The sequence below is a fragment of the Mandrillus leucophaeus genome, unplaced genomic scaffold (assembly GCF_000951045.1).
Source record: "Mandrillus leucophaeus isolate KB7577 unplaced genomic scaffold, Mleu.le_1.0 Scaffold1077, whole genome shotgun sequence".
In the NCBI taxonomy this organism is placed as follows: Eukaryota; Metazoa; Chordata; class Mammalia; order Primates; family Cercopithecidae; genus Mandrillus; species Mandrillus leucophaeus.
In genome coordinates, this window is record NW_012098954.1 from 70,523 (window position 1) to 92,628 (window position 22,106).

Consider the following 22,106-nt stretch of genomic DNA (forward strand, 5'->3'; position numbering starts at 1 on the left):
AACTGGGTGAGACTCCGCCTCAAAAAAAAAAAAAAAAAACAAATCACGTTTTTTTCTTAATACATTATTCTCAGTCTTTGTCATCAAAAACCAGCTAAAGCTAATATGTAATTAGGGAGAAATCTAGGATGGAATAGGAATTTTTAAATGCCAAAAAAAGACACTCTAAATTTAGTTGATTATTTCTTAAGTGAAAGTGCTTAGTTACAATACATCATTACTAATCAGTGTACCCTGGCTCCAAAGGCCTGATGACTTCAAATGACTTTTCATCTTGTCTCTAAATTCCTCTGTTTTACAAGGGATCAAATTTCCTGTGAGGTTCCTAACAGTGTGATTAAATTTTAGAGACTGAAACTATTGAGCACTTAAATGCAGGGATGACTATGCAAACCTAATTCATGGGTTTCACCAGGAGATTTGGGAACTGTCTCTACTAATTTATGATGATGATGTTGAAACTAATCTTTGCTAGAGATTATGGAAGCCATAATAGTTTATTGATGGTTCAGTTATTGTTTGTTGAAGCACATTTACACAATTATAGTTTAATGACATAACAAGGATATTGTCAACTAGGAGAGCATGACATGAAAAATTAAACTTCCAATTAATATAATATGTATTAGTTGAAATGATAATTTTTATGGTGATTTAGCCTCTTAGAAATCCTTGGAAAACATTATTAGCTTATGAATTGAAAACTCTCTTTGTTAATGAGTAGTGGGAAAGAACTTAGTGTTACTCTAAAAAGATGGGGAATTAAATATTCAGTTCAACTAACGTTTTATTGAGTGCCTGTTCTGGGCTTGCTGCTGAGTTAGGCTCATAAATATAAGTTGAACAAGATTGATGTTTGGAGAGGTGAAATACTGGTTGCTTTTGTTTTTTCTTTCAAACACCCTTCCCTCCAGAGTAGATGGATACTATTGCCAGAGTGATTCAAACATTCAACAGGTTTGTGTGTGTATGTGCATGCCCTTCACTGTGCATTATGGTGTCACCTGCTCCTGCAGTGGCTTCCTATTCATCTGTCACATTCACACACCACAGCTTGACTTTGTTCACAGCCAACTTTCTGTTTTACTTTTTTTGAGACGGATTCTGGCTCTGTTGCCAGGCTGGAGTGCAGTGGCGCGATCTCGACTCACTGCAACCTCTGCCTCCCGGGTTCAAGCGATTCCCCTGCCTCAGCCTCCCGAGTAGCTGGGACCACAGGCACGCACCACCACGCCCGGCTAATTTTTTGTATTTTAGTAGAGACAGGGTTTCACCATGTTGGCCAGGATGGTCTCAATCTCCTGACCTTGTGATCTGCCTGCCACAGCCTCCCAAAGTGCTGGGATTACAGATGTGAGCCACCACACCTGGCCTATTAATGTTTTTTATTTTTTAATTATATTTGTCTTTTTTAGAGACAGAGTCTAGCTCTATTGCCTAGGCTGGAGAGCATTGGCACAATCATAGCCCACTATAGTCTCAACCTCCTGGGCAGCTCAAGAGATCCTCTTGCCTCAGTCTCCCGAGTAGCTGGGTCTACAGGTGTACATCACCACACCCAGCTAATTTTTTATTTTTATAGAGGTGGGGTCTTGCTATGTTGCCTATGCTTGTCTCGAGCTCCTACCTCAAGTAATCCTCCTGCCTTGACCTCCCAAAGTGCTGGGATTAGAGACATGAGCCATTGTGCCTGGCCCAACTGAATTTCTTTATCCCTTTTCAGCATATACGTGTTCTAGTCAGGCACATTGACTTGGTGTCCCTTTTGTTTGACAGCTCATTCTTACTTCTGTTATTTCACTTTGATTTCCGTCATTCATTCCTTGATACATTTATTTAGCAAATAGGCATTGAACCCCTCTTATCAAGTTGTAGTCTTGGGAAATCTTAGGGTATACAAAGATGAATCAAGCATGAATCCTGTTTTTAAGAATTTTACAGTCTAGTAGGGGTGACAAGGTTAATACACAAGTAAGCATAATACAGAGTGGGAAATGAATGTCAAAACAGTAAAAAAGCTAAAAGCTTCCTGTTAGACAAAGATGTTTGGGCTTTTGAGAAGTTGTTTGCACTGGGCCATGAAGGATTTGAATTTGGGCAGAGGGATGGTGGGGCACTTATCCAAGCTCAGCATTATCTTTCAAGGTCCAGTTTTCAGTCCCATCCATCCAAGAGATGTTCATCCATCCTTCACATGGTTTCAGCAAGGTAGTATAGTCACTGTTGTTTCCAGACTTCTTCCTTCTGTAATCAGAGGAACACTTTCTTTAAAGCAAATCTTCCAGGGAAGACCAATATACATAAAACAGTTAAAGTGGAGCTGCACTGTTGGATTCAAGGTGCTGTGATGGCCCCAAGTTTAACCCACAAGGGGGCACCTGAAGGTAATACCCGAGGTAATTCCTTGTCACAAGAGATCCAAAGAGCCTAGTTTGAAAACTGCTGGAGAGACAGAAAGAGTTTGGGCTTTGGCATCTGAATTAAAATCCTTCATGACTTAATAACTCTGAGATCTTGGCTAAGTCAAGCCTGTTTTCCTTTTGTAAAAACAACAATGCTACCTTACACGTTGTTTTAAGGTTTACTGATAATCTATGTAAAGTACCTGGACCACAGTACATGTCAGGAAATGGTTGGTATTATTATTATTATAGTTCAGTGCTTTGTTATTTCTTTTTTTTCTTAAACAACTTATTGAGGTGAAGCTCACATAACATAAAATGAAAAAAAATTGAAAAGTGAACAAATCACTGGCATTTAGTACATTCAGTGTTGTGTCACCACTGCCGCTATCAAGTTCCAAAACATTTCTATTGATCCCAAATAAAATCCCTTACCCATTAAGCAGTTTCTCTAGATATGTCCCTGAGACACCACCAATCTATGTTTTGTCTGTGGATTTATGGATGTTTCATATGAATTATATGATGTGTGGCCTTTTGTGTCTGGCATCTTTCACAACATAATGTGTTTGAGGTCCGTCCACATTGTAGTCGCATGTATCGAAACTTCATTGCTTTTTATAGTTGTATAGTATTCTAGCGTATGGATATACCACATTTTGTTTATCTGTTCATCTGTTGATGGACATTTGGGCTGTTTACACCTTTTGGCTATTGTGAATAGTTTTGTTATGAACATGAGTGTATGTGTACTTATTTGAGTATCTGTTTTCAATTCTTTTGAGTCTATACCTAGAAATGGAATTACAGAACCATATGGTAGTTCTGTGTTTAACTTTTTGAGGAACCGCCAAGCAGTGCTTTGTTATTTCTTAATTGCTTCTTGTATGTTCTGTCTCTAGCTTTGCTTTGTATTCCGCATAGTACTTACCACAGGGCTGCATGCAGGGAACATCAGCTCACTAAATATTTGTTGGTTTTTCTTTGATTAGTATTTATAACCTCACCTCCCAGTTCACATGTTTTGGGCCTGAAGCACTGATTTCAGAGGAAATAGATGCATCCAGGATTTGAAAGATAACAAATATCACCATATGGATGGTGTTTGATGTTGTCAGACAACAGATATTTGTTAACCAAGGACACTATTTTGAGCAACTCTGCCAATAACCTGAGCTGGGTGCTGATAGAAGAAAAATAAGTCCGAGTTCCTTCTCCTAAACAGTTCTGTTCTGTTTCGGAAGATACTGCTTAGATTTGTGGATGCTTACTCAGTTACAAAATCGGCTTTGAAAAAATCCAGGTTTTCCGACGGTGATCCCTTTGGGAAAAAAAAAAAGAAAGAAAAAGCCAGGAGCTTATGAAAGTAAAAGAGTTAAAAATAACTGTTAGCAAGTAAAACTCAGGATGACAAAAGTGTAAACTCTATTATTAATCTTTGTTTTTTCTACCACTGTTTTTTGGCTCATCCATAAACTCATGACTTGAGTGTTATGACACTGGTTTTGAAACAACACACACAGCTTTAGTAAAAGCTTAGAGGGGGCCTCGCATAATACTTATGATCCAGGATATTTTGACTCTTCTTATGCTGACATGAATATTTCTGAATAGTGTTGATGTTTATGTAATACCAGTGAAACTAAAAGCTCAGTGCTGGACTAAGCATTTCTCTAGATATGTTTAGAATATTTGTAATGAATGATGTAAATAGTGTTATATTATAAGACCGTATGATGCAACCATATAATTTACTGATATTTTGTAGTTAAAAATAAAATGATTCACAACCTTAGAAAATAGAATAATTTAATTCGATGTAGCATAAATCACCAGAATTAATTTAGGATGATTTGCTACCTTTTTGATAGCCTTTTAGTCCAACTCTCAAGTTTTTATAGAAAAATGAAAAGAGAATAATGATTTTAGGGTTTTAGCTTGTGATAGAATGTCCTATCTCTATGTGAAACAAATCCCCATGCTCTGAAAAAGAGAAATGGTGTGGATAATTCCAAATCAGGAAAAAAAAATCATTTCTATTTGGCTTTTGAATGAATTATACATTTTTTTTTCCTGTGGATTTGTCTTTCCAGTTAGATACTACTTAGGCTGAAATGAAATTGGTTTTCAATCTATTCTCTTGCTTATACGAATTTACAGTGGGGCCAGTGGGATGTTGGAAACAAATCAGCCTAAGATTAAAAAATTTGCAGTGGATAATATACAAAGTGGATAATATACATGTGTTTAGTTGAGAATTGGCTACAGATAAGAGACTTCTGATTTTGTTCCTCTCCTAGCTGTGTATTTTTTTTTAAACACTATGATTCTGCTTGTAGCAAAGAGCTGCTGAGTTACATCTGCTTCTGCCTAATTAACTCTGTTGGTTGGTGTCAGATGAGAGCTAATTTTGAGATTAAATTGAGGAGTGGGGTGTCTGTTGTGACTGGGGGAGGGGAGAAGGAGGATCCAAGGTTGCTTGATTGTTTTACATAAGATCAAAATGCAGTTATTCACAGTTGTTCTTTTAAATTTATTTTTTGCTTTTCAAGAAAAAATAATCAGTGCTGTACTAAAATGTGACTTGTGTCAATACATATTTACTATTATGTAAACTGGTACATTTTTCTTGTAGGTGAGCTTATTGGTCATATCTGGGTAGTCCATTCAGTACCTATGTGCCTGGTGGCCTTTGGGACAAACAGTGAATGCTGACCTTAAAACAACTTTTGACTATCTTTTTTTCCGATCAATGTTCTATCTGTTTGGCTATTTGAGTAGTAGTGGGTTTTGTTTTTGTTTTTGTTTTTCCATGATGAGATTCTTTCTTAGGAATCTGTCACAAACTTGATTTTTAAAATTTGAACAGATCTGGGCTTATGGATGAAATTTACTTCTTTAGGCACTTGGCTGGGTCCTTGGGGCTTCATTTTCTGTCTCAAGTTCCATATTTATGAGAATCCTTCAGTGGTATGAAAAAATTATTGTATTACCAAATGTGGTATAATAACTCATTGGAGCTGTTTGTCTTCAATAGTTGTGGAGATACATGGATGGTTGCTGAGTTTAAGGATGTCCTTATGTCCACATGAACATTTCCTTTTTTCTTTTGGCAGATTTGCCTGAAGACCTGGATAATCTCCATTTTTGTCATGGACTGTTAAAACGTTTGAAGTTCCAATTCTGGTACTTTCCCTTATTTTATTACATGTTTAACGTATAAAATGACAGTCTTATTGAAACGTGTTGGTAATGGATATAAACGATTGTTTTATGGATATAAATGATTGTGGGTAAAGATTGTGGGCCGGGCGCGGTGGCTCACATCTGTAATCCTAGCACTTTGGGAGGCTGAGGTGCGCAGATCATGAGATCAAGAGTTTGAGTCCAGCCTGACCAACATGGCGAAACCCTGTCTATACTAAAAATACAAAAATTAGCTGGGGGTGGTGGCAGGCGCCTGTAATCCCAGCTACTTGGGAGGCTGAGGCGGGAGAATCGCTTGAACCCAGGAGGTGGAGATTGCAGTGAGCCGAGATCATGCCATTGCACTCTAGCCTGGGTGAGAAGAGCAAGATTGTCTCAAAAAAAAAAAACAAAGAAAACAAAAAGCATTGTAGTAAAAGCTTGTTATGAAGGTATATTTTGGCTATCTATTAGGTATGAAACACATTTTTTTGTTGTTGTTTTTTGTTTTTGAGATAGAGTTTTGCTCTTGTTGCCCAGGCTAGAGTGCAATGGTGCAATCTCGGCTCACTGCAACCTCTGCCTCCTGGGTTCAAGCGATTCTCCTGCCTCAGCCTCCTGAGTAGCTGGGATTACAGGCACATGCCACCACGCTTAGCTAATTTTTTGTATTTTTAGTAGAGATGGGGTTTCACCATGTTGGCCAGGCTGGTCTTGAACTCCTGACCTCAGGCGATCCACCCGCTTCGGCCTACCAAACTGCTGGGATTACAGGTGTGAGTCACCACGCCCGGCTACGCATTTTGTTTTAATGTATGTTCATTTGCTTGTGTAACCAAAACACCTAAAAGCAACTTGGCAATATTGGACACTTTTCCTGTGCCCTCTTCTACTTTCTGCAGTTGTATTTTGTGCAATCAAATTAGTTGTGATTCATCCTGAATAAATGATGAAAGATTAAATAATTACTTGGATATAGTGAAATATCTTCTAATGAAATTTTGCCCGAAACCATTTTACTTTGGAAAGCTCAATTTCCTGTTCTCAACTGACTGACACAGAATGATTCCTGTGTTCTATCCTGAAAGTGGTTGCACTGTGAAAGCCAGTGATTTCATTCCTAAACACACTGTGTTCCAAGTCTAACATTTTTGTCAAGGGTTTATATAATGAAACAAAAGGGAGTACTTATTAGATTTGTAGATGACATAGATGACAGAATCAAGATTCAAAACAATCTTTAGCAGGTTGGAAGATAGACTTAAATCAACTAGATGAAATTGAACTGTAATAAACGTTAAATCCCAGCATTTCAATTTGCAAAAGGAAAGGAGTGAAAAGACTCAACTTGACAGCACTTTTTGAAAAAAGATCTGGGATTTTTAGTTGGACTGCATGCTCAGCATGGCCACTTGTGTGGCAGGGGTATTGAGGAAGTTCCTGTAATTTGGGTTGCATTTATAATTGGATAACACCTGAACTGCCATATTTTAAGATGGCCATTAGCCAAACTAGTGAGCAACCAAGAGAAGGTGGTGCTTTGAAACCATGTGATATGTGGAAGGGTTAAGGAACTGGGATATGAGTGGTCTAAGTTATGGCTGGAGGTAGCACGGGGTTTTGTTGTTAGTGGTTTTCAAAAGGTACTTGTTTTTGGACATCTGAAGGCCTCTCATATTGAAGAAATACTAATAATTGTCTTGGGATCGTTCCAGGGAATAGGACTAGTGGGTAGAAGTTATGGAGTGGCAGATTTTTGCTTCTCTGAGCAAGAAATATAGCTACAGCTGTGCAACAGTGGGGTGAGCTGCCTCAAAAAGTGACAAATTATCAGTCACTGGAAGTATTTTAAAAATGTAAAGACTCATTGCCCATCTATTTGGGATATTGGGCAGGGATCTTTTATTGGATAACTAGAGGTTGGACTGGATGACCTCTAAGGTCCTTTCAGCCCCAAGTTTCTGAATCTGAGGGGAAAATGAGTAGAGTGAATTTACAGCTTACTGATCACAGAGGGGACAATCTTGTTTAAACCGCCTCCTTCAAGGTGGCATTTTCGGTTGGCATTTAAAACTGTACCGTTTGAACAAGTATAGTTCGATGACCCAGTTGTTTTTCAGCAACATTCCAGGATCTCTGAGAGCAAATACTATATTCTTCAGTATGTCTGGCTAAAGTTTTTAAGGAAAGATATTGTTTTCTCCTTTTAGGTATATTCTGTCTAAATAAATAATGAGAGATAACTTTAATTTTGTATTTTATTAGAAAATTTTCAAAGTATGTAGACGTTGCATTTGATGAAAGTGATAACTACTATATATTGAATATTAGATCATGTGTTCATTTAATCCTCTCAATAATCCTGTAAGGGATATACCAGTATTATCTACAAGTAAAGTGACGGACGCTTTCTCCACTGGACATTGTGGTAGAGCTGGGGTTCAGACCCATGTTGGTCTCTTTGCAGAGGCAGAACTAGCTAGAGCAGGCAGTTGTGGCTCAGGGGAGAACAGTGATGGACTTAGTTGGATTTTAGAATTGGCTGGGCGCAGTGGCTCACGCCTGTAATCCTAGCATTTTTAAGAGGCTGAGGAGGGCAGATCATCTGAGGTCAGGAGTTTGAGACCAACCTGGCCAAAATGGCAAGACTCCGTCTGTACTAAAAATGCAAAAATTAGCTGGGTGTGGTGGCACATGCCTGTAATCCCAGCCACTTGGGAGGCTGAGGCAGGAGAATCACTTGAACCCAGAAGGCAGAGATTGCAGTGAGCTGAGATTGCACTACTGCATTCCAGCCTGGGCGACAGAGTGAGACTCTGTCTTAAAAAAAAAAAAACAAAAGAACATTAATGGTGTTTGACCCTTAAATCTGTTTTGACTCTTACCTTGGGTGAATTCCATCTTCTCCCGAGCCTCAGTTTACCCACAAAGTTGTTCTGCAGTTTAAGTGACAAGTTATATATGAGCACACTCTGTACAGTTTAAACTATAAAAAGAATTAAGAAGTGGGTGTTATCATTGGAGACCAAGATTAGAGCTCAGGTTTGGCCCAATTCCCAGGCCAAGGCTCTTTCTCCTTGTATGCTCTTTGTAGATGTACTTAATACCAGATTGGAGATCTAGGGTGGTTTTCGTATATACCAGGCATCTCTCAGAACAAATACCACTGTCCACCTGAAATCAGATGTGTATATACCTTCTTTGTATTGAGCTGTTTAATGAGCTAACTGGGTATTAAGATAATTAGAATGCTCTACTACTTAAAGGTGAAGGGTTATGTTACTATATTATTTTCAATTTTCCAACTTGTGGGTTGGAGGGTATCATAGACCTCTGTTAAAGGGATGGGGGAGGTGATTCCATAGAAGTAGCTAGAAGGGAAGTTTTTTTAGTATGAGACTTGGGAAATACAATACCTAGCTGAAAGCAGGATTATTTACTCTTTTTTTTTAAGTTCAGGATTTCTTGAAATAAGTTTAATGTACTTTCATCAAATTTTTTATATCATAGATTTATTCTTTCATGTGTATTTTATGTTTATGGAAGACATACACCTTGAACCACTTTCATATAATTTTGTTAATTTCAATAAAGATAATTAAATGTGTAATTTAGATGTGATTATACTTCATAAATGACTTCATATAGAGAAGTGAAACATTCTAAAAACAATTTCTTCTCAGACTGTGACCCAATTTCTTGTTGAAAAATATAGTCACTGTGGCTGTGTTATGTAATACCTGCCTGTCATTACTTCTGTGGTCATTCTGTGTCTGAAAAAGTCATGCTAAAGAATCTTTTAGTTTATTTGTGTGAGCTTCATTATTAAGAGTCTTTCCCTTCTTTTTATCCTTTAAGGTCTTGATTTCCCAGTTAAAGATGTTCTTCACCCGAATGCAGTCTTTCCTGTTGGTAAAATAAGACAACCATCAACATTGCCTGTTTGTCTGCTTTTGAAGCTCTTAAGGATGGATGTTTGTAAGATGTTGCTTAATACAGTCTGGAATACTCTGTCCATTTGTTGAATTGTAAATGACTTTCAAATGTGCAAGTTCTGTTAAATACAAAGAGAACCTCTATGGGTAACTTTTGTGTTGAAGAAGTCATTTGTCAACCATGGTAAAACTTGCAAACCCACTTTATACAGAGTGGATTCTTGAAGCTATACAGAAAATAAAAAAGCAAAAGCAAAGGCCCTCTGAAGAGAGAATCTGCCATGCGGTCAGTACTTCCCATGGGTTGGATAAGAAGACAGTCTCTGAACAGCTGGAACTCAGTGTTCAGGATGGCTCAGTTCTCAAAGTCACCAACAAAGGCCTTGCCTCCTATAAGGACCCAGACAACCCTGGGCGCTTTTCATCAGTTAAACCAGGCACTTTTCCTAAGTCAACCAAGGGGTCTAGAGGATCATGTAACGATCTCCGCAATGTGGATTGGAATAAACTTTTAAGGAGAGCAATTGAAGGACTTGAGGAGCCAAATGGCTCCTCCCTGAAGAACATAGAGAAGTATCTCAGAAGTCAAAGTGATCTCACGAGCACCACCAACAACCTAGCCTTTCAGCAGCGGCTGCGACTGGGGGCCAAACGCGCTGTGAATAATGGGAGGTTACTGAAAGATGGACCGCAGTACAGGGTCAATTATGGGAGCTTAGATGGCAAAGGGGCACCTCAGTATCCCAGTGCTTTCCCATCCTCGCTCCCACCTGTCAGCCTTCTACCCCATGAGAAAGACCAGGTAAGCAAATGAGTAATGTTCATGCATTCTCACTACTGTCCTTTTGTCTTTTACAGTTTTGCTTAAGTTTTATGTGGACAGAAGTTCTGAGTGAAGTTTGATAGAATTGAATGTTTTGCCTTAGAGCAGCTTTTGTATATATTGTATAAAATGTATATATTGTATTGCTTTGTGTTGAGGACTTCCTCACTGATTGGCCATGAATTTAATGGAACAATCATGTGGTTTGTTTTTAAGCTCTAATTGCTAATTGGTTGGTGCCTGAAGGGACCAGGAAGGATAATATTAATCGTCCTTCGTCCAGGCAGGGTCATATATATTTCAGAAATCTGTGGAAGGCCATTGTATATTTTTCTCTTTATTACTATTTTCAAAGAAGAATCTACAGACTTCTTCTTATTTTTTTGAGATAAAATCTAGCTCTGTTGCTCAGGCTGGAGTGCAGGCTGGAGTGCAGTGGCACAGTCTCGGCTCACTGCAACCTCTGCCTCCTGGGTTCAAGTGATTCTTCTGCCTCAGCCTCCCAAGTAGCTGGGATTACAGGAGCCTGCCACCACATCCGGCTAATTTTTGTATTTTTAATAGAGACAGGGTTTCACCATCTTGGCCAGGCTGGTCTCAAACTCCTGACCTCAAGTGATGCGCCCGCCTCCGCCTCCCCACGTGCTGGGATTAGAGGCGTGAGCCACTGGGCCCAGCTAGACTTCTTATTTTAATGGTGATAATCTATGCTTTTTTTTTTTTTGAGATGGAGTCTTGCTGTTGTTGCCCAGGCTGGAGTGCAATGGCACAATCTTGGCTCACTGCAACCTCTGCCTCCCAGGTTCAAGTGATTCTTCTGCCTCAGACTCCCAAGTAGCTGGGATTACAGGCATATGCCACCATGCCCAGCTAATTTTTGTATTTTTAGTAGAGACGGGGTTTCACCATGTTGGCCGGGCTAGTCTTGAACTCCTGACCTCAGGTGATCCACCTGCTTTGGCCTCCCAAAGTGCTGAGATTACAGGCGTGAGACACCTCGCCTGGCTGATAATCCGTGTGTTTAAGAAGTTATTGTAATATGTGACCTAAATCCCTCGTTTCAATTTAAAGTCATTTTTGATTGTCCACTTGTCTGTCTTGTAGGTGAATGTTTATTTCGTCTCATACAGTATCTTTTTAAAATACTCTGATTTCTTGGGACTTATGTTATTTCTATAGTATTTATAAATATATGGCAGAATTCTCCTTACATTGCTGCTACCACTAAGTTTTTGGCTAAGATTTTTCTTTGTTTCAAAGCTACTATATTTACTTCCCAAACTAAAAACGAAGTAGAGCAGCAGAAAGTGATTTATCGTTCATGTCTAGTTTGAGGGTTTATTCTGTCTTTTGGGTGAGCAGATATATTGATATCAGTTAATTTTATTAATACATGTTACAAAACATTAATCATTGTTGATAGAAAGGTGGTTTTGACTGGGCAGGGTAGCTCCTGCCTGTAATCCCAGCACCTTGGGAGGCCAGGGTGGGAGGATTGCTTGAGCCCAGGAGTTCAAGACTAGCCTGGGCAACATAGTGAGACCCCTGTCTCTACAAAAAAAATCAAAGAATTAGCCGGGCTTGGTGAAGCACATCTGTAGTCCCAGCTACTTGGGAGGCTGAGGTGGGAGGATCACTTGAGCATGGGAGGTAGAGGCCGCAGTGATCCTTGATTGTACTCCAGCCTCGGTGACAGAGTGAGATCCTATCTGAAAGATAATGAAAGGAAGAAAGAAAAGGTGGTTTTGGCCAGGCACAATGGCTCATACCTGTAATCCCAGCACTTTGAGTGGCCAAGGTGGGCCAATCGCGTGAGTTCGAGACCAGCCTGGCCAACATGGTGAAACCCTATCTCTACTAAATATACAAAAAAATTAGCCAGGCATGGTTGGGGGCACCTGTAATCCCAGCTATTTGGAGACTGAGGCAGGAGAATCCCTTGAACCTGGGAGGCAGACGAGATCGCGCCACTGCACTCCAGCCTGGGTGACAGAGTGAGACTCTGTCTCAAAAAAAATAAAAAATAAAAAAAATAAAAGGTTTTATCTCATGGGTTACTGCAGCCTTGACCTTTTGGGATCAAGCGCTCCTCCCAAGTAACTGGGAATACAGTGTATGCCACCATGCCCAGCTAAATTTTTAAATTTTTTGTAGAGATGGGGTTTTGCCATGTTGCCTGGGCTAAATGCAGTTTAGAAACAATCGAAACATGCGTGTTAGGAAAAGTTATGCTTCTCTTGTTTGGATACCATGAACCCTTGAAATGGAACGTGTTTTCCTCAGTTCTTAAGCTGGTAGAGGCCCAGCTAAAGCATTTGAGCTTTAGATCAGCCCATGGAAAGGCAAACCACCTAGTCCTACAAATTGGATAGGACCTGGTGGTTTGCCTTTCCATGGGCTGATCTCAAAGGCTGGAGTGCAATGGCGCCACCTCGGCTCACTGCAACCTCCACTTCCCGGGTTCAAGTGATCCTCTCACCTCAGTTGCCCAAGTAGCTGGGACTACAGGTGCTCACCACTGTGCCCAGCTAATTTTTGTACTTTTTGTAAAGATGAGGATTGGCGATGTTGCCCAGGCTCGTCTCGATCTCCTGGGCTCAAGACATCCTTCTGCCTCGGCCTGCCAAGGTGCTGGGATTATAGGCATGAGCCACTGTGCCCAGCCAACATTTATTTGTTAACTGTATTTTTATTTTGTTAGTCTTCTGCCACATTTATTTGATCCTTAGGTGGTGGTTGTGTTTGTGTAACCAAGCTCTTGTTCTCTGTGAGGGAATGTGGGCATAAAGAAAGAAGTAAACTTATGAAATTTTCTTCTTAATAACATTTGTTTAAAAGAAAATACAAAAAGCGACTGAAATCCTAATTCATATGTCTGACACAGCCAAATCAGGCACCTCTGTTTTTAATTAAAAATATATTATACATATATAATACATATATTATATATACTACATATATGTATAATATATGTATGTATTGTAAATTTTTTTATTTTTATATATATATATATATATATATTTGAGATGGAGTCTTGCTCTGTCGCCAGGCTGGAGTGCAGTGGCACGATCTCGGTTCACTGCAACCTCTGCCTCCCGGGTTCAAGTGGTTCCCCTACCCTAGCTTCCAGAGTAGCAGACACTACAGGCACGTGCCACCATGCCTGGCCAATTTTTTGTATTTTTGTAGAAATGGGGTTTCACCATGTTGGCCAGGATGGCCTCAGTCTCCTGACCTCATGATCTACCTGCCTTAGCCTCCCAAAATGCTGGGATTATAGGTGTGAGCCACCGTGCCCAGGCTTAATTAAATATTTTTTAATAAAAAATATTTTATTTTTAGTGTAAGCTTTTTAATAAAAGCTTTTTAATAAAAGCTTATACTATGAAGAAATTCATTAAGGGACTATAGAGCCATTTCTTGATGGATTTGGATATCTTTGTTTTTTAAAATATATACACTACCCTAAGGTATGTTAAGGTTTTATAATGAACAGGTACATGGACTAATTCAGGCAGCTTTAGGCAATTTAGCAGTATGTTTCAATAATTTTGTGATCCAGGGGTTATTTTTACTTGTGATGGATGAGTCAGTACAAATTTTCCACAGTCTCTTCTGATCCTTCACTTTAACCTTGCCCATCATTTCTTGCTAACTTTATCATATTTTTTTCAGGCAGCATCTGTACACAAGTATTTTTAATCTAAAGGAAAATTCATGTCTGAAAGTATCTTGGATTGAGAGCAGAGTAATTTATTGCTTAGCAGGCAATTGTTACTGCTCTTTTTAAGATGCTGATCTTTAAATTGTTTAGTTAGCATCATGCTATAATGAAGAAAGCTGAGAAATGTTTTCTAAAATTTTTACTTGATGAAATTTGGAGACTAATTCTATTAAGTAATCATTTGATTCTTAAAAAACATAAATAAATAAAAATCAGTTTAAACAAATTTGGCAACATGTTTGTATTCTTTAATAATATAGCATTTTTTCCAGCCGGACACAGTGGCTCCTGCCTGTAATCCCAGCACTTTGGGAGGCTGAGGTGGGCGGATCACCTGAGGTCGGCAGTTCGAGACCAGCCTGACCAACATGGAGAAATTTTGTCTCTTAAAAAATACAAAATTAGCTAGGCGTGGTGCTGCATGCCTGTAATCCCAGCTGCTGGGGAGGCTGAGGCAGGAGAATTGCTTGAACCCGGGAGGTGGAGCTTACAGTGAGCCGAGGTTGCGCCATTCCACTCCAGCTTGGGCAATAAGAGTGAAACTCCATCTCAAAAAAAATAAATAAATAAATAAAAAATGTGAGAAAATTACAACCTAATGTGTTACCCTTTGAAATTAAAAGTGGTTTAATAGTTTAAAACCATGTAAACTCACTAAGTAAATTTAATAGAAATTCTTAACCCAGGATCCACAAATGAGCTTGGGTGGGTATCCCACAAGTCCTCTGAAATAGAATGTAAAGCCATGTGTGTATCCACATGTTTTTCTTTTTTTTTCTTTTCTTTTCTTTTCCTTTTTTTTTTTTTTTTTTTTTTTTTTGAGACATAGTTTCGCTCTTGTCACCCAGGCTGGAGTGCAATGGCACAATCATGGCTCACTGCAACCTCTGCCTCCCAGGTTCAAGTGACTCTTCTGCCTCAGCCTCCTGAGTAGCTGGGATTACAGGTGTGTGTCACTACACCAGGCTAATTTTTTTATTTTTAGTAGAGATGGGGTTTCATTAATGTTGGCCAGGCTGGCCTCGAACTCCTGGCCTCAAGGGCCTCAAGTGATCCATCCACCTTAGCTCCCAAAATGCTGGGATTATAGACGTGAGCTACCATGCCCCCATGCCTGCCCTAACTAATGACTTTTTTTTTTTTACTGAGATGGAATCTCGCTCTGTCATCCAGGCTGGAGTGCAGTGGTGCCATCTCGGCTCATTGCAACCTCTGCCTCCTGGTTCAAGTGATTCTCCTGCCTCAGCCTCCCAAGTAGCTGGGACTACAGGCACGCACCACCACGACCGGCTAATTTTAGTATTTTTAGTAGAGACGGGGTTTCTCCATGTTGGCCAGGCTGGTCTCGAACTCGTGATCTCAAGTGATTCACCCGCCTTGGCATCCCAGGGTGCTGGGATTACAGGCGTGAGCCACCATGCCTGGCCATGACTTTCAAAGAAGCTGTTATTCTGGTTATTTTTTTGAGCAGTTATGTTAAATGCAAAACAAAATAAAAATAGTAAGAATAATAGCTAACATTTTGTAAGTGTTAAATGCTGGCACTATTCCAAGTGTTTTACATTTATTATCTCCTTGACTCGTCACAATAACTGCAAGGGAGGTAGATTATTACCCTTATTTTACAGATGAAAAAATGAGGCTGAAACCTTAAGTGATTTGCCCAAGGTCACTGACAGAGCTAGTGAGTGGTGAAGCCAAGATTCTGACGAGACAGTCTGACTTCAGAGCTCTTTACCACTGGGCAGTACACTGGTCAACAGTGGTGGCTTTTTTTTTTTCTTTTTTTGAGACCGAGTCTCGCTCTGTCGCCCAGGCTGGAGTGCAGTGGCATGATCTTGGCTCACTGCAAGCCCCGCCTCCCGGCTTCAAGCCATTCTCTTGCCTCAGCCTCCCGAGTAGCTGGGACTATAGCTGGGACTACAGGCACAGGCCACCATGCCTGGCTAATTTTTTTGTATTTTTAGTAGAGAAGGGGTTTCACCATGTTAGCCAGGATGGTCTCGATCTCCTGACCTCGTGATCTCCCCGTCTCCGCCTGTGGTGGCTTTTTATTAACAGTAAAAGTATCTCTTCCAGTTCTTCAAATGATTAGAAGCTGTTTTGCCGCAACAAATAGATTTCCAGCATTTTAAATTTGGTAGATGCCATGAGCTTATTACAGTTTTTAAAGTAGATACTATTTATAATATTAGCAATATGGAAAGGCAGTAGAGAAAGTAGTAAGTCTGTGTCTAATTAGATTTAACATCATCATCATTCCGATGCATGACTGCTAGGAGGAATACAATGCAAGTTAAAATAGAAGGGCTCCTTCCTTTCTGAAATGTAATTGCACATCTTCTGATAGTCTAGAATTCAAATTGGGTATTACCACACTGGCTCCTTAGCATAAATTCTTTGTATTTATTTAAGAAAGCTCTCTTCGGTGAGGTGATATGGAAATGAATTAAACCACCGAAGATAAAACTTTATCTTTGACTTGGTGAGGGAACTCCTAAAGGATAGTATTAGTGTTTCTCATTAAAAGTAGTAAAGCTCAATTAGGTCACATTATAAGGACTTTGGAAAGTCAAATATCCTAAGAGAGACTTCCGTTATCACTGCACACTTTGTAGCACTAAGATTCCATTTGAACGTTTGAGCTTTAGCATTTTTATAAAATCAGTTTAGTTCCATTTTAAATAAATTCCTTAGTATTTCACTTTAGTGAAAATGTCTTCATAAAATTTATTAAGCGTCAAATCTTGGTCTGTTTCCAGTGTACTACATAATGTGGGAATTCTCATTCTAGGTTGGCATCGTAATTGGAAGGTGGGACACTTTCAGTATCAAGTAGGGCTTTTGGTGTTTTTTCTCTTGAAGAAATAATTGTATTAGAATCTTACAAAAAACCTTCAAACATAAACATAATCACAAAAAAGTAATACTGTCAATATCATTACTGTCAATAAGAAAAAAAATGATTTTTTTTTTTTGATACGGAGTCTCGCTCTGTCGCCCAGGCTGGAGTCCAGTGGCGCGATCTCAGCTCACTGCAACCTCTGCTTCCTGGGTTCAAGCGATTCTCCTGCCTCGGCCTCCTGAGTAGCTGGGAATTACAGGCGTGCATCACTACGCCTGGCTAATTTTTGTATTTTTAGTAGAGACAGGGTTTCACCAGGTTAGAGACAGGGTTTCACTAGGTAGGTCAGGCTGATAAAAATGATTTTTTTTGTTTTTGTTTTTTGAGATAGAGTCTCGCTCTGTTGCCAGGCTGGAGTGCAGTGGCTCGATCTCGGCTCACTACAACCTCCACCTCCCTGGTTCAAGCAATTCTCCTGCCTCAGCCTCTGGAGTAGCTGGGACTACAGGTGCGCGCCACCATGCCCAGCTAATTTTTGTATTTTTAGTAGGGACGGGGTTTCACCATGTTGGCCAGGGTGGTCTCGATTTCTTGACCTAGTGATCCACCTGCCTTGGACTCCCAAAGTGCTGGGATTACAGGCGTGAGCCACCGTACCCGGCCACAAAAATGATTTTTTTTTTGAGACGGAGTCTCGCTCTGTCGCCCAGGCTGGAGTGCGGTGGCCAGATCTCGGCTCACTGCAAGCTCCGCCTCCCGGGTTCACGCCATTCTCCTGCCTCAGCCTCCCGAGTAGCTGGGACGGCAGGCGCCCGCCACCTACGCCCGGCTAGTTTTTTGTATTTTTTTAGTAAACACGGTGTTTTACCGTGTTAGCCAGGATGGTCTTGATCTCCTGACTTCATGATTCGCCCGTTTCGGCCTCCCGAAGTGCTGAGATTACAGGCTTGAGCCACCACGTCCGGCAAAAATGATTTTTAAAAGGAGTTCAGATGATCAGAAATGGGGTTGAAAGACAAACGTAGGACTCTTCTCATGTGTGATGTTGGCTTGTTCAGTTGTTTATTCTATTTCTCCTGCGCCTTTTAGGGAGATACTTTGTTAGGGTTTTTGGCAATGTTATTCATATGAAATATTTCTATAAATAGAAGATAAATGTATATCCTAGAGCAGCTGCTTGTTTTGTAGAGATGCCATGAATTAGATAAGTTTATTTTTAGATTTTCCTTTCTTCTGTTTTCTCCATTCTGTTTTCTCCTCTCCAGTCCCCTTAACCCTGCCCTAAAGCAGACCCTCCTCATCTGTTCTGGGACTTTTCCAATAGCCTGTACTTTATGAAGGACCATTCATTAGTCCATATTGTTCTTTGATGTGGCAGGCTTCCAGAAGTCTTTCAGCCCTAGGGGAATTGTTCATAGTCTCAGGCGACTCTGGATCTTTTTTGGCAGAAATGTGTATATTTTTTATCTGCTAATTATAGAGCCTGAATGTCCTCCTGTCTGTTGACCTTCTTAGTTTTCCTTTGAATTGGTATCCTTTGTGTTGCAGATGTCATCTTTCTTGAAGAGTGCTTGATTATGTGTATTTAACTGAAAATCGAATAAATCCCTAAATATTGTAAAATGTGCTCTTCAAAATAACCTGCATTTTGGAATTGGTGTGGGTAAAGTCAGTTTTAGAATCACTGAAGTCAGACAGAAACCTATTGTAATGTGAAAGACGAGGTGGATCAAATACTCGCTGTTCCAGGGTCATGGAAGGAAAAAAATTGCAGTTCATCTTCTTCTTATAATTAAGCTTCAGAAGTTCTTCAGAATAGCAGTGTCTGAGGACTGCTTTTGTGAGCTGGTAGTACCAGTTGTTGAGACATTGTTGAGAGAGCACATGAATTGTCTCAAACTAGTTAGTTGGGTCAAGGGAAAGATAAAATGAAGAGTGAATGAGTCTTTCTATTGTACTCTGAGGCATGACAGCGTGTTCCACTTTTGAGCTTTTATCAAGGTGGGACTTGTCTAGACTTCTAATGAAATGGGCTTCAGGTAAAGTAGAAACATTATGTCAAGAGGATTTTTGATTGTTCAAATAAATGTTAAACATTCTTTTAACTCTTTGGATCTTGGATAGATTTGATACTTGGGATACCTTTACAGTCACACATGATGCTGTCCTGAATGATCAGCAGCTTTCAGGAGTTACTCTTGTATTCCCAGATACACTTGTGATACTTTCAGTGCTAAGAAAATCTATATTCTATAACTTTGAAGTTATTTAACAGTTAAGTACTATTTGCTGATTTATTCTGATTTTGTCTTAAATGACAAAGATTTTATTCATCCTTTCTCTTCAAACTTTATTTGACAAATGGTACATTTTAATGTTTCTCAAAAATGAAGGCCTATATTCTTCTTATATGTTTTATCTTTGTATGTTATTTCTTTCATCTTTTTTTTTTTTTTCTGAGACAGGGTCTCACTCTGTTACCCAGGCTGCAGTGCAGTGGTTTGATCACGGCTCACTGCAGCCTCGACCTCCCCGGCTCAAGTGATCCTTGATCCTCCCACCTCAGCCTCCTGAGTGACTGGCACTACAGGTGTGCACCACCTTGTCTGGCTAATTTTTTTTTTTTTTTGAGACAGTCCTATTCTGTTGCCCAGGCTAGAGTGCAGCTGTGTAATCATGTTTACTGCAGCCTTGACCTCCCTGGGCTCAAATGATCAATCCTCCCACCTCAGCCCCCCAAGTAGCTCGGACTACAGGCACACACCACTACACCCAGCTAATTTTTATATTTTTTGTAAAGATAGGGTTTCGCCATGTTGCCCAGGCTGGTCTCGAACTCCTGAGCTTAAGCAGTTCACACACCTCGGCCTCCCAGAGTACTGGGGTTACAGGTGTGAGCCGCCATGCTCAGCCTTTTGTTTTTAATATATAAGAAATACCTTTTTTTTTTTTTTTTTTTAAATTTGAGATGGAGTCTCGTTCTCTTGCCTAGGCTGGAGTGTAGTGGTGTGGTCTCAGCTCACTGCAACCTCTGCCTCCCAGGTTAAAGCAGTTATCCTGCCTCGGCCTCCCAAGTAGCTGGGATTACAAGCATGCGCCACCACGCCTGGCTAATTTTTTTATATATTTAGTAGAGATGGGGTTTCACCATATTGGCCAGGCTGGTCTCGAACTCCTGACCTTGTGATCCACCCGCCTCAGCCCCCCAAAGTGCTAGGATTAGAGGCGTGTCCCCCCCACGCCCGACTCATTGTTTGTTTTATCATGACAGTAGCAATGTGTTTTAATTGTAAAATTCTTGACTTTTTGTTTTGTTTATAAACTTCCTTTTCTTGGCCCTGTGCATTAAACTACAGTAGATTAGGTGAAACTGTTCTCTGATCACACTAGCATTTAAAATATGAACCTGAATCTTCTCAGGTACTTTCATCTCTCCAATCTATTAATGTTTCTGAGTACATAAACATCAATTAGCTCACCAAATTAAAGTTAGCAAATGCGTCAGTCATGTAATTTGCTTGTGACATTTTGAGTTAGCAGGGCCATGAGGGAAGTATGTTTTTGTGAGTGGGTGTGCTTATCTCTCTGTCTTCAGGTGGTGATGGAAAGTTGTAAGAGAAGGAGTTGTGGCGGTGGATATGTGAAATGCTAAATGTGTATGTGCCTCTGCTTGGGGCAGAACCACTTTACCAGAGAAGTCTCTAAGAGTTGCAAACTACATATTCTTTTTCCTTATATAAGTGAATCTTTTAATTAGTGTAATATTATGTAGAGTGTATTTTTTTTTCTGATTTTGTTTTTTGACAGGTGATATTTTGAGAACTCTGTAAAATGAGCAATCTAGACAAAGTTTTAGAACAAATGTTACTAGATTTAAACTATGAGGCTGGTCTCTGCAAAAATACAAAATAAATACTAATCAGTGGTCTAAGCAAAATCCAGGAAGGATTTGTGTTAATTTGACAAGTGAGTTTAGAATTCTTTAGCCACTATTTTTTAGAAACCAGCTTTGTTCATACATCCTTTCTCTAATTTGCCTCACTTTTGATCTTTGACAAACCAGCTGCAATTTGGTTTCATTAACAAACCTAACTGGTTAACAGATGTTTTGGCTCTATTTTGTCCTTTCTATTAGAAACAGCATAGGCGTACGTAGAAACCATGCTGGGCCTTTTCCTGTCTGTAGCTAGACAGGCGTTACAGAAGAGCAACCTAATTTTACTTACAAGTTCAATTTTTCTTCCTCAGTATTATTATTATAGGTATACAAACATTTTAGTTTTGTTTCCCCCATCAAGGAAGTCTTTTGTTGTTAATAGTCTTCCGTCTGTTATTCCAGTATATACTCCTCACCCCCCTTTTTAGCATTGCAAAATCTTAGCATGCAGGGAAATAGGTACTATTGCCGGAGAGGTAATTGAGATATCAGCGACTCTTCCACAGTTCAAGGGAAGGAGTGGGACTAGCCTGGTGAATTTAGATAATTTCTTCCGTCTTCTTTGATGTCAGTGAGCTGCCATATGGAGAGCAGTGAGGCCTGCAGGAAGGAGGTGAGCCTTGGTCTGGGCTGCCTGGGGTGTTCAGAGTGATATGGGCTGAGAGCCAGAGGCAGAGCTTGACTGTTTCTGTGGTAGTTTCTGATGTGACCAGCCCTGCTTTTTGTCCAAGGTTTCCCTGTCATGCTTGCACCCTATGGGTATGATGAAGTTTAAGAAACAGATCATAAACATTATATTGGGAAAGAGAAACAATAGTAAGAAGAGAAAAGAACGTATTAAAATCTAGTAATAAGGCCATTAAAAGATGACTCCCATTTGATATTTGACCAACTTGTTTTCAAAATTAGTATTGTAGACACTTCTGTCTTATAACAAAACCCAGCTTTAGCTATTGAGCTTTGAGTTGTGAGTAAAGCAGCAGAAAACAGGATCTGCTGGTGGAAGAGTATTGGCTGTTTGAAGAACACCGGCTGTTCCAGGTAGACTCCTGGCAATGTGCGTGCAGACCTGGGAAAGGTAGGCATGGAGGGAGCTAGGAAGATACTTCTCTCCTAACCTTTATAATTTATAAAATCAGAGTATTTCAGAAATATTGAAAGAGTAGTATGGTAAACACTCTATTTCTTTCACATAGATTCACCAATTTTAACATTTTGCCACATTCTTTCTCTTCTTGTATGTGTGTATATGTA

The 22,106-nt window shown here is 39.8% G+C and overlaps 1 protein-coding gene across 4 annotated transcripts in view; it reads left to right on the top strand.

The window, feature by feature from the left end:
• KAT6B (K(lysine) acetyltransferase 6B) overlaps positions 1–22,106 on the top strand; it is a 221,326-nt gene that overhangs the window by 13,436 nt on the left and 185,784 nt on the right. For 3 of the 4 annotated variants that reach the window (XM_011985955.1, XM_011985975.1, XM_011985982.1), the window contains exons 1-2: positions 5,514–5,588; positions 9,447–10,325. In XM_011985955.1, coding sequence (XP_011841345.1) covers positions 9,705–10,325 — 621 coding nt within the window. In that variant the 5' untranslated portion in view covers positions 5,514–5,588; positions 9,447–9,704. Of the gene's footprint in view, positions 1–5,513; positions 5,589–9,446; positions 10,326–22,106 lie in introns of those variants that run through there. The other variant, XM_011985965.1, reaches the window with a different exon arrangement.